The sequence below is a fragment of the Mobula hypostoma genome, chromosome 20, assembly GCF_963921235.1.
Source record: "Mobula hypostoma chromosome 20, sMobHyp1.1, whole genome shotgun sequence".
Taxonomy (NCBI): domain Eukaryota; kingdom Metazoa; phylum Chordata; class Chondrichthyes; order Myliobatiformes; family Myliobatidae; genus Mobula; species Mobula hypostoma.
In genome coordinates this window covers 19,189,071-19,207,921 of record NC_086116.1, presented here as the reverse complement: position 1 = coordinate 19,207,921, position 18,851 = coordinate 19,189,071, and the positions used below count along the sequence as shown (strand labels likewise).

Genomic DNA, 18,851 nt, shown 5'->3' with positions numbered 1-18,851 from the left:
ACTTCCAGGAGAAGTGGGATGTCTGCAATGAAGTAGCTCCTTAGCAGCTAGCCAGCTAGTTTAAATAGTGTTAGCTATGCTAATGAATGAATGGCACCTGTTAAACTCACCTCAACATGTCTTTTACAGTCTTAGCCCACCATGGGCAATAGAAAAGTCACTGTTGCAAACAGTGCAGCGAGCAACACTGTCATTATTTTTGACCCCTATTAGGCAGAGGTACGCTTTAGTGTAGTCTGGAGTGACGTAAGTTTTATATTTTCTTTGGAACACTCTGCCACTGTGACTTTTTTTGGAACCCTCTCACTCTTCCTCTCGCTCTCTCTCGTGCTTGCTTTCTTGTTCTCACTCTCTCGCTCTCGCGCTCTCTCGTTGCTCTCACTCGCGCTTGCTTTCTTGCTCTTGCTCTCTCTCTCGCTCTCACTCTCTCGCACTTGCTTTCTCACTCTCACGGTCGCTCTCACTCGCGCTCGCTTTCTCGCGCTTGCTTTCTTGCTCTTGCACTCGCTTTCTCACTCTCTTGCGCGCGTTCTCTCACGCTCGCTCTCAAAAAAATCAATTTCCGGGACATTGTGTATGATTTGCGGGCATCAGGGAGCCACTATTAATTTGCGGGAGACTCCCGGAACTTCTGGGAGAGGTGGGATGTCTGTCATAGAAGCGTTGATGACATTCTAGGTTGCAAATTTAGGCTAACACTCTGCAAGACCAGTGTGAGAAGCAAAATGACACTCCCTTTCCCCCCCCCTCCACTTCCCCTACCCGCCCCCCCCCCCAATCAGGGGGGACAATGTCACATCTGAAATGGGAAGAAATAGATTCTATGCACATTCCCAATTTTCCCTAAAATAATTTTAATCAATAACTTGTATTCTAAGTAATTTTTGAGCTGAATTTGATCTTGCTGTCTGAACTTGATTTTATTACTAGAATTGTATTTTTTATTTTTTTCCAAGCATTTTTGTGATTAAACCCTGAGGAGTTACTCATCTCATCATGAATAATATGATTAATGCACTTCAGACCTCCTTCTAAGCAATGCTATTTTTAAGAGTCTATCAATAGTTACTGTGTGGAAGCCTTGCTGTGAAGGGGAAAAGAATATTGCTCGCTCCTTATTCATTTCCTAGGAAAATCCATCAGGTATGGATAAGCCTTGTCACTTTTTTTCTTGCTTTAATTTATCTAAATAGCTTATTTTCCCATTTGAGAATAACCGCCATATAAAGAGTGTAGAGTATCACTAAGCCTCAAGTGAATTGTTCTTTTGGGGCTCTCCAGTCTTTTAGTTCATTGTGCAGACAGGAACTTAGAATGTTGCTGAGTGGAAGGAAATAATTTTAAAATGTAAGAATTACAACTGCAAAGTATATTTACTTCTCTATATGCAAGGAAGAATAGAATTCTTGGGTAATGTTTTGTAATAGTACAAAAATGAGGTCAGATGGCGAGGGCAGTCTGGTTGTTCCCTTGAACTACTTTTCCACAACCTTGTCTGGTTAAAGAGTCGGATCTTGTAGCAGGCTGCTTGCTCGCCAGGTTAGTTAGATAAGGGTGTGTTGCACAAGGAGTACAGCCAGTGGGAGATGCAAATTGTGGAAACAATGGAAAACGCAAAGTTCTGGCTATACTAGCATGAGCTACGCAGGAAGCACAGTTAATGCCTTTGCCTTGCAGCTTTGGGCGTTCCAGGTTCTATCTTATCTGTTGGTGTTGTCTCAGTATGGTTTTCACCAGGTACTTGGGTTTCTGATATCCCAAAGTTGCACTGGTAAATGAATTGGTGATGATGTAAGACCATAAGACCTAACAGAATTAGATCTTTTGGTCCATTGAGTCTGCTCCACCATTTCATCACGACTGATCTAATTTTCCTCTCAGCCCCAATCTACTGTCTTCTCCTCAGATCCCTTCATGCCCTGATCAATCAAGAATCTATCAACGCCTGCCTTAAATATACCTAAAGGCAAACCTCCACAGCTGCCTCTGGCAAAGAATTGCACAGATTCACCACTCTCTGGCTAAAAAAAAAAATTCCTCCTCAACTCCATTCTAAAAGGATGTCCCTCTATTCTGAAGCTATATCCTCTGGTCTTAGACTTTCCTACCAGTGGAAACATCTACTCTATCAAGGCCTTTTACCATTCAATAAGTTTCAGTTATGAGGTCATTCCTCATTCTTCTGAATTCTAGTGAATACAGGCTCAGAGCCATCAAATGTTCTTCATATGACAAGCTATTCAATCCTGCAATCATTTTTGTGAAGCTCCTTTGAACCCTCTCCAGTTTCAACTCATCCTTTCTAGGATAATGGGCCCAAAACTGCTCATAATACTCCAAGTGAGGCCTCACCAGTGCTTTATCTAGTCTCAACATTACATCTTTGCTTTTATATTCTAGTCCTCTTGAAATGAATGCTAACATTGCATTTGCCTTCCCCAGCACCAACTCAATCTGCAAATTAACCTTTGGGGAATCCTGCACAAGGACTTCTAAGTCCCTTTGCACCTCTTTTTTTTTGTATTCTCTGTCCATTTAGAAAATAGTCAACCCTTTCATTTCTTCTACCAAAGTTCATGACCAGACACTTCCCAACACTGTATTCCATCTGCCAATTCTTTACCTATTCTCTGAATCTAGTCCTTCTGTAGCCTCTCTACTTCCTCAAAACTACCTGCCCCTCCATTTATCTTCATATTGTCTGCAAACTTTACAACAAAGCCACCAATTCCATTCTCCAAATTATTGACATATAACATAAAAAAAAGAATCGGTCCTAATACAGACTCCTGTGGAACACCACTAGTCACTGACAGCCAACCAGAAAAGGCTCCCTTTATTCCCACTGTACCTCCTGCCAATTAGCCACTGCTTTAATCATGCTAGAGTCTTTCCTGTAATACCATGGGCTCTTAGCTTGTTAAGGAGCCTTATGTGTGGCACCTTGTCAAAGGCCTTCTGAACATCACTCATTAATATAGCAAATGAAATCAAAAGGGAGCTGGTGGGCATGTGTAGGGGAGTAGGCTGCAGAGGAATAAAAAGGAGGAAATAAGTGTTTGATTGGCAGCCAATGTGATTTAATCAGCCAAATGGTCTCCTGTCTCGTAAAAATACACTCAATTGCAACTAACCCGTTGTCATAATTCCAAACCTCTGCACATTCTTTACAAGCTTTCCACAGTTTGTGCATATATTATAACATCTATTTTAATTTGAATAATAAGGCTATTATTCTTAACTTGCCATTTATACTTGTTAGTTAAACAGAAAGAATAATCTTTCTTATGCAAGTTCACGCTAAGTAGATTTCAATCAGTGAGGGTGATTTTATACGAATTAAGTTAACTAAGCAGGATGTTTTGGAGCTTTAATTCAATAAAATAAACTAAGAATGATATTGTAGAAATTATTACTTTTGAAAAAGATTGTTACTTTGATTATTTGAGGGTAGCCTACAACAGGGCTAGGAGAAAACTAAAAGGTAATTCATTTTTCAAGATTAAAAATAAAATCCACACCCTTCTAGAATTAAAGAACTATTATTTCTACTTAAGTGAAATTTAGTTCATATTAGCAGTAACATGTTTACTTTGTGCTTCCAAACATTAGATTCATAAAATAGATGCATTTTTCTCAAATTTTTTGTTACCATGGTTGCTTGCAAAGAACGTATGGCAAAAGCAAAGAAGTCTTTAATTAGCAAGCCAAAGATGGCACACAGCTCAGTATTTCATCCTTTGCTATTTCCGAGCTATTTTCATTTTGAACTAGGGCAGTCAGATTGGTATAGCATGGAAGTACAAGGTTTCTTTTTTATCTGTATGTACCTTATTTTTTAAAAGTGGAGCTGCAATCATTGCCTATCTAAAATCGTTTTTATCATTTCCACAATTTTTGACCACTTATCTCATCTTTCCGTATGACAGATTTCAGTGTCCTCATTTCTCATTTGATTTTGCCTTGTCAGTTCTTCCATTCTAGTCAGTGGACCACATGAATAATTTTACAGAACAATTCCATCTGCCAATTCATCATTCCCCTGTAATTAAAGGTCAAAATGTTCAAAATATAATTTTCAACAAAAATAGTTAAATAGAAGTTAGACATACTTAAATTAAAAGTTAGAACAGTCGCTTGTCTATGGTGAAGCGAGCACAAGATCTAAAAAGTAAGTAGGGTGTTTTGGAACTTTGTGCTGGGCTTGGGGTATCACGGTTTATTAGGCACTTGGCAAGGGCCAATAAAATGGTTAGTTTTAAGTGGAGTGACCATTGTAGGAGCTGAGGCTTTGGCTCAAGGGGCATCAGTGAGGAGAGGTTAAGGCTAAGGTAAGTTTCTTTCTTTGTCTATTAATGCTAGAGTTCTTTAGGTCTTTGCCTCGCTAGAGTAGTGAGAATGGATCCTGGGTCAGTGGTGTGTTCTTCATGCCAGATGTAGGAGATCTGGGAGGCCCCCAATCTTCCTGATAGCTATGTCTGTGATCTGTGTATCTAGGTGCAAGTCTTTACAGACCATATTAGCGAACTGGAGTTGCAGTTAGATGATCTTTAACTCGTACAGGATAATGAGGTGACAGATAATAACTACAGAGAGGTAGTCACATTGAAGTTGCAGGAGGCAAGAACCTTGGTGACTGTCAGGAGAGAGAAAGGGATTAGGCAGATAATGAATACAGAGCACCACTGTGGCCCCCAATAACAATTAGATATTACTGAATGAATGACTTACAAAGGAAAGCTGCAATGACCAGGTCTCTGACAAGGGAAGTGGGGAGAAGAGAGTAGCAGTGATTGGGGATCCGGTAATTAGGGGAGGAGACAGGAGATTTTGTTGGTGCGAAAGAGACTCCCAGGTGCCAGGGTCAGGGACGTATCAGATTGGGTTCACAGCATACTAAAGGAGGACAATGAAAAGGCAGAAGTCGTAGTACGTATTGGTACAATGTCTTTCCTTTCTGCAGCTGGTTAGTAAACTCTGGACTGCTGCCTGTACCACGTCCTATTAGACTAAAAATAGGATTATGTGTTTGGCAGGTGAACGTATGGCTGAGGAACTGGTGCAGGGGGTAAGGTTTCAGATTTGTTGATCATTGGGATCTCCTCTGGGGAAGGTATGACATTACAAAAAGAACAGGTTGCAGCTGAAGTCAAAGGGGACCAACATCTTTGTGGGCAGGTATGCTTGAGCTTTTGGAAAGGGCTTAAGTAAGTTTAGCAGAGGGATGGGAACCAGAGGGATAGGTCAAAGGATGAAGCAATTGGTCAATACAGTTAGATGCCAGATGTAGAGAGACTGTGAGAAAGAACAGGCAGTTGAGAAGGCAAAATTGCAGTCGGTGGGATAGGTTGAAGTGCATATATTTTATTGGAAGAAATATGAGGAATAAAGGTCATGAGCCTCGTGCATGGGCCATTTCAAGGAACTATAATATTACAGAGACTCTGCTGTCATAAAGGCAGGAATGGCTGCTGGATGTTCTAGTGTTTAGATGTTTTGAAAGGGTCAGGGAGGGAGGTAAAAGAGGTGGGGAGTAGCATCAAGGATATGATCACAGCTACATAAAGGGAGGACATCATGAAGGGATCATATATTGAGATCATATATTGGGAGTATTCTGTGGACACCTCCATCCCCTCCAAAACTGAAGAACACTGAAGAACAGTTCAGGAGGCATATTTTGGGAAGCGCCAAATAACAGGGTTGTTGTCATGGGTGACTGCAACTTCCCTAATAATGATTGTACCTCCAAGCAAAAGATTTAAATGTGCTGGAATTTGTTAGGTGTGTCCAGGAAGAACGCCTGACACAATATGTGGACAGGCCGACCTGATCTTGTGCTAGGTAGTGAATCAGGTCAGGTGACATTTTGGAGGCAGTGACCACAACTCCCTGATCTTTACCATAGCTTTGGACCTGGATAGGAGCAGATATTTTGGAAAATAATTAGTGGAGGGGGAATTATAATGGTATTAGGCAGGAACTTAGTGTAAATTGGGTAAATGCACAATTGAAATAAAGGGGTTGTTTAGGAAGTACTTGAATGTGGTCTGGAAATATTTGCTCTATTGAGGCAGGAAAGGATGGTAGGGTAAAGGAACCATGGTTGGTGAGAGATGTGGAACATCTAGTCAAGAGGAAGAAAGAAGCTTTAGGAAGCAAAGATCAGATGGGGCTATAGAGAATGACAAAATAGTCAGGAAGGAACTGAAGAATGGACTTAGAAGAGCTGGAAGGGGGCATGAGAAGGCCTTGGCGAATAGGGTTAAGGAAAATCTCAAGGCATTTTATACCCGTTCTTCGCACATGAGGATTACTAGAGTGGGGGGTAGGAGCGATTGGAGATGGAAGAGGAAACGTGCATGGAGTCAGAAGAGATAGGAAAGTTCCTTCATGAATACTTTAGTATTCACCAATAACGAGGACTTTGACAAATGGGCCTGCAGGTTAAAGCAGGCTTGTATGCTAGAACATATCAATGTTAAGAAAGAGGATGTACTGGAACTTTTGAAAAACATTAGGATAGATACAATCCTGGGCCAGACGGGTCACATCCCAGGTTACTATGGGAAGCAAGAGAATTTGCTGTGCCGTTGGGGATGAGCTTTGTGTCCTCACCTGCCACAGGAGAAATACCAGATGATCGGAGGGTGGCAATTGTTCAGTAGGGATAACCCTGGGAATTATAGACCAGTGAGTCTTGCTTCAGTTGTGGGTAAATTATTGGAGAAGATCTTTAGAGATAGAACTGATGAGCATTTGAAGAAACATAATCTGATTAGGGATAGTCAATATGGCTTTGTGAGGGGCATGTCATGCCTCACGATTCTTTGAGAATGTAACAAAGCACATTGATGAAGATAGAGTATTGAATGTGGTTCATATGGATTTTAGTAAGGCATATGATAAGGTTCCCCAATATAGGCTCATTCAGTGAGTCAGGAGAAATTATATCCACGGAAACTTGGTTGTGTTGATTCAGAATTGGCTTGCGCATAGAAGACAAAGAGTGGTTGTAGATAGAATGTATTCTGCCTGGAGGTCAGTGACCAGTGGTTTTCCAAAGGGATCAGTTCTGGGACCCGTGCTCTTTGTGATTTTTTTTATATAAACAACTTGGGTGAAGAAGTAGAAGGGTGGGTTAGTAAATTTGCAGATTACATGAAGGTTGGTGGTGTGCAAAGTGTAGAAGGGTGTTGTAGGTTACAATAGGATACTGACAGGATGTAGAGCCGGGCTGAGAAGTGGCAGATGGAGTTCAAACCGGCAAAGCGTGATGTGATTCAATTTAGAAGTTCAAATTTGAAGGCAGAATACAGGGTTAATGGCAGGATTTTTATCAGTGTGGAGGAACAGAGCTCAAAGTCCAGATTCCTCAGAATTGTCACTCAGGTGGTGTATGGTGTGTTGGCCTTCACTAGTCACTGGAATGAGTTCATGAGCCGCAAGTTAATGTTGCAGTTCTATAAACTCCTCTTTTGACCACACTTGGAATATTGTGTTTGGTTCTAGTCACCTCATTATAGGGAGGATGTGGAAGCTTTGCCGAGGGTGCAGAAGAGATTTACCAGAATGCTGACTGGTTTGGTGAGCATGTCTCATGAGGATAGGTTGAGTGAGCTGGGGCTTTTTCCTTTGGAGCAGAGGAAGATGAGAGGTGACTTGATGGAAGTGAACAAGATGATGAGGGATTGATGGAGTGGACATTTCCCCAGGGAGGAAGTGGTTAATACAAGGGGACATAATTTTAAGGTGATTGTAGGAAAGTATAGGGATGATGTCAGAGGTACTTTTTTTAAATACAGATGGTGGTGGGTGTGTGGAACTCTTTGCTATGGTTGGCTGTAGAGACAAATAAGGGACACTTAAAAGACTCTTAGGCACTTGGATGATAACAAAATGGAGGTTTATGTAGCGAAGGATTAGATAGATCTTGGATAAGGTTAAAAGGTCAGCACAATGTTGTGGGCCGAAGGGCCTGTACAGTACTGCAGTGTTCTATATCAGATGCTTCAACTAGTTGTGGTATCTTCACAAGGTTCTTCCCATTTGACTATCAGCCTTTCTTGAAAACTCTGCCTTCCGTTTGCTGAGTTTCCTTTGCACCACATGCTCAGAGCTTTCAGTAACAGGTGTGTATCCTGTGCAATTGCAGTTTGCTAAACTTTTGAACAATCCTCCTTATCTAAAGAACAGGTTTCTCCAGTTTGTGAAACATTGTGAATAGGTTTGTTTGTTCTATTAAATGTCTTGGTCAAAGCACTTCCTGCAGGCAGGACTGGAATTTACCTTGTGTATAGGAGAGATCGGCAATCATTTTAAACCGTGGGCTCTTTGTTGACTGTTAGAAAAGGAAACATAGATTGTTGATGGAAAGTTGATACGTTTATTGGTATTGCAAATTCATTCAACAACATTCCTGAGCTATTTTTTTGAAGGGTTAAGATGTAAACATGGCACATTTAGTTCCCGACAAAGTGAATATCCTCAGACATCCCACCCTGCAAAAACTCATTTCAGGGAGGTAGCACCACCACCCCCTCCCCTCCGGTTGACCTCCAAGGGTGTATGCATACAGGACATTTGATTATGAAAGAACACAATTTATTTGATTACATATTGAAACTACTTATATATTCCTTGTTGAGTGTTTTGTTGGCAGTCTCAATGCTAATAGCTAAATGCTAATGCAAATAGCTTTTCTATTTCTTTTGCAAACTTTCCTTGTACTGTGATGTGGCTTGCTTGGCAGATTTGAGCATTTTGCCAGAAGTCTCAACCTCATAAAATATGTACTTATATTATCATAGTCATTTTTTTATTCTATTACAACTTTAAGCAAGTCTACAGGGAGTTTGGCCTCATCACATAGGACATCAATAGAGTAGCTCCTTAGTAGCTCGCCAGCTAGTTTAAATAACGTTAGCTATGCTAATGAATGAATGACACCGGTTAAACTCACCTCAACATGTCTTTTACAGTCATTTAACCCACCATGGGCAATGGAAAAGTCACTGTTGCAAACAGTGCAGTGAGCAAAACTGTCATTATTTTTTACCCCTATTAGGCAGAGGTACACTTTAGTGTAGTCTGGGGTGAAGTACGTTTTATATATTTTTTTGGAACACTCTGCCATGGCGCTGCAAGATACTAAACACCCCTCTCCCTCTCTCACCCTCTCTCCCTCCCCCCTCTCTCCCTCCCCCCTCTCTCCCTCCCCCCTCTCTCCCTCCCCCCTCTCTCCCTCCCCCCCTCTCCCTCCCCCTCCCTCCCCCCTCCTCTCCCCTCCCCCCTCCTCTCCCCTCCCCCCTCCTCTCCCCTCCCCCCTCCTCTCCCCTCCCCCCTCCTCTCTCCCTCCCCCCTCCTCTCCCTCTCCCTCTCCCTCTCCCTCTCCCTCTCCCTCTCCCTCTCCCTCTCCCTCTCCCTCTCCCTCTCCCTCTCCCTCTCCCTCTCCCTCTCCCTCTCCCTCTCCCTCTCCCCTCTCCCTCTCCCTCTCCCTCTCCCTCTCCCTCCCTCCCTCCCCCCCGCCCCCCCCGCCATGCAGCTGCTATCAATATGCGGGAAACTCCCAGAACTTCCAGGAGAGGTGGGATGTCTGATATCCTGGATATTTGATTATGTTGCCATGCATATAAAAATGGATGTTCTTTAGAATGGAAAGCAGATTGCATTGACATTTGGGTTGTTTCATGCCACTGCAGACATTTAACTAGTGATTTCTTGTCATGAATTGTATTTGCTGGCATTATTCATTTTCTGGATTGGTCATGCTTCTTTGGAACACCAGAAACTGAAGGTTGATGGCAGGGTTCAGCGGTGTCTGTATTTATAGTCTTTCAGCACTGAATTGTAAAGTGGGTCTTGCTCTGGCCCAGTTGTGCTAGACTCTCTTTAGTTTGTTTACCCCCGCCGCCATTAGTTTCTTCTTGGAACACATAACCTTGCCCAATCTTTCAATTTCTCACAGTCACTGTTTCTTAATTTTCCTTGGGTGTGAAGCCCAACCATTGGATCCCATCCTAATTGACTAACTCCCCCCCCACCCCCACTATCTCAAGAGCATCTTCTTCCCCTCTACCATCAGGGCCACTACCTTATTTCTCCTTTGCATTAATTATTTTTTTATATGATTTAGAGATTGTCATATCTTTGCACAGTAGTACTGCTGCAAAACAACTAATTTCTCTTCATTCCCACCACTGTCTGTAAGGAGTTTATACTTTCTCCCTGTGACTGTGTGGGTTTCGTCCAGGTGCGCTGGTTTAATCCCACATGCCAAAGATCTACCAGTTGGTAGGTCAATTGGTCATTGCAAATTGTTCCATGATTAGGCCAGGATTAAATTGGGGAATTGCTGGGTGGTGTGGCTTGAAGCGTCAGAAGGGCCTATTCTGCGTTGTATCTCAATAAATAATCTGATTTTGAACCGGTGATTACAGGTCTCCAGCTCACAATTTGCATCTGCCTGACCACCATTCATTAACCTCATGTACCCTGGTCACCAGAATTCCTTCTCTTCCCTCAATCAAATAAGTTTATCTTCAATCTAAGTTTAGAAATACAAGTTGATCTTCAAGATGTGAGTTTATAATATGTAGTATAACTGATGCATTGTTTAATTGAAAGTCATTACCTTCAATAGAGGAAACTCCACATCAGCACTGGGTTTACAATGTTTCTCCTTGGGGAAGTAACAAAATTCAAGATAAATTTATTATCGAAGTACGTAGATGTCATCATGTACAACACTGAGATTTCATTTTCTTCCAGACATTCACGGTAAAACAAAGATGTATAAAAGAATCATTGAAAAGCTACACACAAAGACTGGCAAACAACCAAAGTGCAAGAGGACAAACTATACAAATACAAAAAGTAAAGAAATAATACCGAGATCGACAGTTGTGGAGTCCTTGAAAGTGAGTCCATAGGTTGTGGAATAGTTCAGTGTTGGGGTGAGTGAAGTTATCCATGTTGGTTCAGGAGCCTGATGGTTGAGGGGTAAGGACTGTTCCTGAAGCTGGTAGTACGGGTCATAAGGCTGCTGCCGTGCCTCCTTCCCAATGGCAACAGTGCGAGTGAAGAGAAGACGGTCTGGATGATGGGAGTCCTTGATGGCGGATGCTACTTTTTTATGGCAGTGCTCATTGTAGCAGAGCAGTAAGCAAGAATGTGGTTTGAAAAGAAAAAGAGCAGGCCTAGAAATGTGAAGTGAAAATAAATTATTTTGGAAATATTAGGCAGGTCATGCAGTGTCTGTGGAAAGAGAAGCAGGTTGATCATTTGGGTCTGAGATCCTTCATCAAAGAAAGGGGTTCTCTCATTTGCTTGGTGATAAAATCAGACAGCAGATGTGATGGATACATTAGTGAGCTGAAGAGACACTTGTGGCTATCTAGCCTGCATAAGCCATAAGTGGAAATGCTACTGATGGCAGGTGGCAAGATCCCATTTATGGACACTGCAACTCAAAGCTCAACAAGGAAGGTGATACTGTTGCTGCTGGTAGGGCTGGAGACATATGAAACATTCGTAAGTGTCCAAGTTTTACAGCCTGGGTCAAGTGGGAAAGTTTGAATGTGTGGTCAGGCTAAACACAGTGGCAGAAAGCTGCAGGTTCCAGACTTTTTTTAGATTGAACGTTACAGGGTGTGGATTGACAGATGAGAAAACTTGGGTAAAACTACATAAATCAATGAGCTTACCATTTCTTGCTCCCCAGTATAGATAGCTCTTTAAAAATGTGACACAGTTTCACTCAGACACAATTCTAAGTGTGCAATCCCTTGAAGATGGTAATGATGATGTGGTCATCGTATTCATTTCTGAATCATATGGGGGATCAGCAGTTCATATTAGTGTAAAAGGCAGGAGGCTTTGCCGTAGTGATAATGGGCGCTAATTGGTCTCTGTCTGCTCAGAGGGGCCTACTTTTTCATCAACTACAGGTAGAGTGTGTCTCATGGAAGAGTTAGAAAAACAATAGTTGTCCCTATATTAAAAACACAAAATGTTGGAAACACTCGACAAGTCAGGCAGTATCTATAGGAAGAAAAATAACTAATGATTTGGGTCCGGGACTCTTCATTAGTTCTTATAAAGTTGGTTACTGGTTTGTAGAACAATCTCATTTGCATTGACAGAGAGGTTAGCAGCAGGAATGTATAATATCAAAATTGCGTTTATCATTGCGGAGCAGACTCGGTGGGCCGAATGGCCTATTTCTGCTCCTTTGTCTTGTGATTTTGTGAAATGACATTTATTGTTTTATGGCAGAACAGTGCAAAGACAAAATTACTCTTAATTACAACATAGTACACAAAAAAAACAAAGATATGGAGATTTCATCTTCATAATTCTGCAAATCTCATTATGCAGGCCATTATAAACACAAGAGGTTCTGCAAATGGTGGAAATTCAGAGTGGCACAGATAAAGTGCTGGAGGAACCCAGCAGGTCAGGCAGCATCAGTGGGAAGGAACAAAAGAGTCAATGTTTTGAGTTAAGACCCTTCATCGGGGCTAGAATGGAAGGGGCAGGAAGCCAGAATAAGAAGGTGGGGAGAGGGAAATCAGTACAAGCTGGAAGTTGATGGATGAAGCTGGGGGAAGGTAGATGGGTACTGCAGGGAGGATGGTGAGAAGCTAGGTAGGAAAATGCCAAAGCAGGAATCTGATAGGAGAGGAGAGTGGACCATGGGAGAAAGGGTAGGAGAAGGGGCTCCAGAAAGAGGTAATAGGCAGGTGAATGGGTGGGGGGGGGAAGCTGAAATGGAAAACGAAAGAAAGGGGAGGGGAAGAAATTACCAAATTTTATAGAAATTGATGTTTATGGCATGTTTGGAGGCTACTCAGAAAGAATATGAGATGTTGCTCCTCCAACCTGAGAATGGCCTTATTGTGGCAGTAGAGGAAGCCATGGACCAACACGTCAGAATGGGATTGGAATCAAAATGGTTGACCACTGGAAACTCTTGCTTGATGCGGATGGAATGAAAGTGCTTGATAACAGTGCTCCAATCTACGTCAAATCTCACTGATGTAGAGAAAGTTGCACCAGAATACTTTTACTGTATGAAATGAAGATATTTATTTCTCTCGTCAGAGTTTTCTTTAAGCCATTAATTAAAGGCCTGCACTGTTTCTTCTGTACTTATGAACTGCTCATTCAAATTTTCTATGTGGATCTGCAAAATTGAAGAAATGTGGATAATTTTACAATAACAAAAATCTTTGAAAGTCGTGTGATTTCTTGATTTACAAAAATATTACATACCCAGAAAATGTGTTGTGTAAAAGGTTGTAAATTTAAAAAAAATGTCAGATGAAATGCCTTGCAGGAATTTTGGCATAATATATTCCCATGTCCAGAAAATGGTACATGTTTATCATGAAGCATAGTTGTAATTAGAAGACATGTCACTAGAATTATTGCATATAATGTTTGTTTTCAAGGAAATGCTGTATAATTTTCTTATACCGTGTGCAGTAGCTATAAAGTTTGTTGCTTGGGATGTCGCTACTTTTATTTTGTAATTAACCTTTGCATTTGTCTGGTTTATTTTTTTCAGTTTGCGTTTTGTACCTACAAGGTGTTGGAAACAAAGAATGGCGAGAGGTAATGCAGATTATAGTGCTGATACTACCTGAAACAACGTGATCATTAAATTGATTTACCATGGTAAACAGATCGAGTCTTTAAGAGTAATTCCTCAGAGGGAATTTTGTAGATATTTTGTAAATTTTGTAAATCAGACTATTTTGTAGCAAGTTAATACCAAAAGTTTCTCAAAAACAAAGTGATTGTTGTTTTGAATCATTTGAGAGAGAGCGAGCATTTGCCCACGTATCTTTGGGGTGGGATTTCTGTTAATCTGATGATGTGCTAATGAAATCGGCCTGTGTCTACGTGTGTGAGATTAGACCTACAGCATCCAATGCTTTACACAATGTTTCAGGGTGGAGGGTTTTCTTATTGTCTTCAAAGGGATCCAGTTCCTAGAAGGCAAGACCTCTCTCCTTGCAAGGTCCTGGGTTCAAACATGTTTTGTGCATCTGAGAGCAAAAAATTAGAATGACATTTCTATGGAAATTCTATTGTCTGGTTGAGATACTAATTAGAGGTAAATAATCTCTGAGGAAGAGTAGCCTATTTATCCATGATGTCTTGGCAAACGTTTATCTCACATAATCACAACTATTTTGGGACTACTTTATGAACATGATTATTGTATAATGCCTTGGTAATCATGATGTGTGGAAAAATTATGGAAAATTCACACTGTAGTGTGAAAGGCACAATAGTTAATGCTATCTAGCTAGAGGAAATTGTTTTTCCTGCTTGTACATCTTTCTAGTCTTATTTTTTTTTAACTTTTTGGTAAAATTTGCATGAAATTGTGACACTAAGCAGCAAAGTTTACCCTCAGCCCAGTATTGAATTAATCACTGTTGAGAATTTACATGAACTGTGCTTGTCACAGCTGTTTGAGATTGCTGAAATTGGGTCATTTTATTAGCAGTAAAGATAAAAATTAGCGTGTTTCAAAAAGCTTTGTATTTGTTTAATATTAACAAACATCTATTCATCCATATGTAACAATTCTATAAATTTTAAAGTTTCTTAGAATTATAAAATTGAAGACTTAACTCAAAGTTAAGCTTGATGTTGGGGAATTTAACAGATTTCAATTACAGCCAGGTGTTCCGATACCTTCATAACTATGCTGATTATTGCAGTTTTGCATGTAGTGCTCATTAAAGGAAAGAATATTTTTACGGCAGATTTCTTAAAGATTATATTTCAAGTTGTAAATTGCTTTGGATTGTGTCAGATTTGACATTTAGCAATATGCAAGGTATTTTTATGAAGAAAGCAAACATTTAACGTAATTTCAGGCCCACAACATTGAAACTCTACCATTCTGGTTTGTGCGCATGTTACTACTGAGATAATGCTTTGAAATCTCTGTTAAATTCCCTAACATCAAGCTCAACTTTGAGTTAAGTCTTCAATTTTCAATTAACCTCCACACCTTTTGTAATTGGCATATCTGGTATTTAATGTATAGTTTTATCTATGGCAGTAAAACCAATTTGTACTTCATGAATGCAATTTTACCATTGCACTAAATGAAAAATATAGTTTAAATTTGGACACTTGGATTCAGTATGTGGGCTAATTCATTGTTTTATACAAACACAGATTTTACCACTTGATACTTGTCATGCATTTGCCATATGAATAATGCGACTGGTTATTTTATGGCACCACTTATTTCATGCATTTCTGTTTACAGTATGGAAGAACAGAAGCTATTGACAATACTTTGAATCCAGACTTTGTGAAAAAATTCATTCTAGATTACTTCTTTGAAGAGCGCCAGAATCTTCGATTTGATTTGTATGTACATTTGTTTTGAAGATCTATAACCAGAAACTAATATTCATTTCACTATAAAAAGTTTGCTTTTCCAACCAAATAAATCAAAATGAAGTTGATTATTTTAACTTCAATAAATGTGAAATTATAATGTAGCTGCAGGTCAAAATTTGAGGATTGTCAGCATTTACATTTATAGGGCACTTTTAGGAAGTTTACCAAGCAGGAAAATCTTGATTTCAGTAAAATAAAGGAATACAGTATGTAAATTCTGATCTTCTAGTTTCTAGCTATTGCATTTCTTTTTGAAGCTTTTAACCTTGTTTTATTTTGCTTTTTAAAAAGCTGTTTGTTTAATGAGCTTTGCAGATATATTACTGAATTAATTGAAAGTACTTAAGTTATACAATGTGAATTAAACTTGTATGTTCATAATTTAATGTGATTATTTTCTGTCCTTGCAATGTCAGTCAGCTCAAGGGTATCAAATTCAAATGTGTTTGTATTAAAGTTGTTTCACATGTGACAATATTAACTGAGTGTACAGTATTACAAATGAAGAAGTCACACTGTCTAGTGCCAGCAAAACTGACAATTTTCTCACTAGCCTCTTCAATTTGTAGCAGAACACTTTTGGTTTATTTTTAAGCAGATTTAAAAGGGGAGTTATCTATTCAGCAATTCATATCCAACTTTTCCTTATATTCTTCAATATATTAGAAAGCCATATAGCAATACAGCACACAATGAGTCAATGCAACCATGGCACCTGCCAAATCCCTCTAACACTTGCATCTGTATGTACCTATCCAAGTCCTTCTTTAAATTATGCTTTTTTTAAAACCTATCTCAAGCACCTCCTCATTCCGTATTCTTACCACTTTCTGCGTGAAAAATGTGCCCCTCAAGTCCCTTTGAATTCTGACCTCTTTTACCCTAAATCTCTTCCCCTTGGTTTTTGACTGCTCTACCTTGGGGAAGAGGCTGTTACCATCTATCTTGCCTCTGCCTCTCATAATTGTAAATATTTCAATCAGGGCGCTGCTCATTCTCCCATATTCCAAGGAATAAAGACCAAGCTTAGCCTTCACTCCCTCTCATCCTGGTAGCTTTCTTGTAAATCTTCTCTGCATTCTTTCCAGTTTAACTAAGATATCACTGTAACAGGGTGACAAAACTGAACACAGTACTCCAAGTGTGGCCTCACCAACAATTTGTATAACTGCAACATAGGCCACTATACTTGGTGCCCTAACTGATGAAGACTAGCATGCTAAATGCCTTTTTTGCCACCCTAACTGTAGCACTGCTTTCAATAAACTAATCCCTTGTATTCCTCTGTTCTAATCACCTACCATTCGTGGTGTAAATCCCATGCTGGTTTGACACTCCAGAATGTGTTACCTTACACTTATCTGTATTTAAATCAATTCGCCACTCTTCAGCCCATTTTCCCAATTTATTAAGATCCCCCTTCAATCTTCAATAACCTTCTTCACTATCAACAATACCTCCTACTTTCATGTCAGAAACAGGAATCAGAATCCAGTTTATTATCACTGATACTTGTGGTTAGGCAGCAGCAGTGCATAGCAATACATAATAAAACTGTGAATTACAATAAGATCTATCTAGTTAAATTAAATAAGTAGTTCAAAAAGAGGGGAAAGAAGTAGTGAGGTAGTGTTCATGGGCTCATCCTTTGCTCTCGGCCTTAACGCCATGATCTTTTTAATCTGGGTCATCTCTTGAATCACTTGAATCGGCCAAACATTGGTTAGTTCTTCACTCTTGGGCCCCACTGCTTCAACCTAGTCCCAAATCCGCTCCAGCAATGGCCAAATATTGGTTCATTTTCACTTTCGGGCCCAAGACCCACTGCTTTGATCCGGCCCCCAAATCCATTCCAGCAATGGCTGCCACGGCCCACACCTGCATTTTTGAGAGTCCAGTTCACTTAGTCCTTCAGGATGCTGCAAAAACACCAGGTTATACAGATGGTTCAAAGGTGCAACTCCCAAAGGGAAATTACAGGCTGTGGATTGCAGTGATCATAGTCCCCAAAAAGTATAAGTATAAATAGAATAGTTAGTTTTGTTTGCTGCCGGTAAACCATCACAGTGTCTTGCCAGTGCCATCTTTAAGTGTATTCTTAAACTTTTTATGGACATCAAGTGATTCACCTTCTAAACCCAAAATATTGCTGTTTTTTCTCTTGACCAGAGCCACAATATCTCTTGTCAACCACGTTTTCCTGAACTTGTCAGGTTTACACTACCCCAGCAGGAATATGGTGCTCCTGGATTCTTGATATCACGTTCCACTTGCCATTTATTCCTTTCCCTTTAAACCTGTTTACCCAATTGATCTCTATTAGATCTCACCTAATTTCCCATCAAATTAGTTCTGCTCCAGTTTGGTACCCTAACCAGAGGACCCGTCGTATCCTTTTTTATCACTACCTTAAAACAAATAGAATTATGTCACTAGTGGCAAAGTTCTCCCTTGTTGCTGCTTTAGTTACCTGCCCTGCCTAATTCTTTAATAAAAGATCCAGTACTGTACCCTCTCAACTACACCCTCTAAATATTGACTCATGAAACTTTCCTGGGCACATTTCACAAATTCCATTCTGCGCTGGCCCCGAGTAGTCCAGAAAATGCTGGGGAAATTAAAATCTCCCAGAATCAGAATCAGAATCAGGTTTAATTTCACTGACACATATCTATTTCTGTCCTCACTAGCACATGGCACTGGAGTAATCTAGCTATCACTACCTTTGGTTTGCTTCTTACTTCTTACCTAACTCCCTAGACTCATTCTGCCGCATCTCATCCCCTTTTCTACCTTTTTGTCCTTTGTACCGACATGCATGACAACCTTAGGCTGTGCGCATCTGTCCAGAGATATCCTTGGCCCTGTCACCTGGGAGGCAACACACCATCCTGGCGTCTCTTCTGGAGCCACATAATCTCCTGTCTGTCCCCCTCTCTAACAAGTTGTTGATCAACATCAGCCTGTCTGACTGCTTACTCTCATCTAGTCCCACCGACCTGCATTCAGCCCATAACCCTCCATTCCTTTCCTGTCCATATACCTATCCAATTTTTCTTTAAATAACAATATCAAACCTGCCTCTACCACTTCTACTGGAAGCTCGTTCCACACAGCCACCACTCTGGGTGAAGAAGAATGAAGAACTCTCAACTCATGTCCTCTTGTTTGAATCTCCCCTACTCTCAATGGAAAAAGCCTATCCACTTCAACTCTATCTATCCCCCTCATAATTTTAAATAACTCTATCAAGTCCCCCCTCAACCTTCTACGCTCCAAAGAATAAAGACGCAACTTGTTAAACCTTTCTCTGTAACTCAGGTGCTAAAACCCAGGTAACATTCTAGTAAATCTTCACTGTGCTCTCTCTATATTGTTGACCACCAATTTACCACCCCATCAACCAGATCATTAAT

At 40.4% G+C, this 18,851-nt stretch overlaps 1 protein-coding gene across 1 annotated transcript in view; it reads left to right on the top strand.

Moving 5' to 3' along the window:
• LOC134359358 (copine-8) overlaps positions 1–18,851 on the top strand; it is a 338,437-nt gene that overhangs the window by 92,928 nt on the left and 226,658 nt on the right. The window contains exons 3-4 of the mRNA XM_063072488.1: positions 13,571–13,617; positions 15,299–15,402. Coding sequence (XP_062928558.1) covers positions 13,571–13,617; positions 15,299–15,402 — 151 coding nt within the window. The remainder of the gene's footprint in view (positions 1–13,570; positions 13,618–15,298; positions 15,403–18,851) is intronic.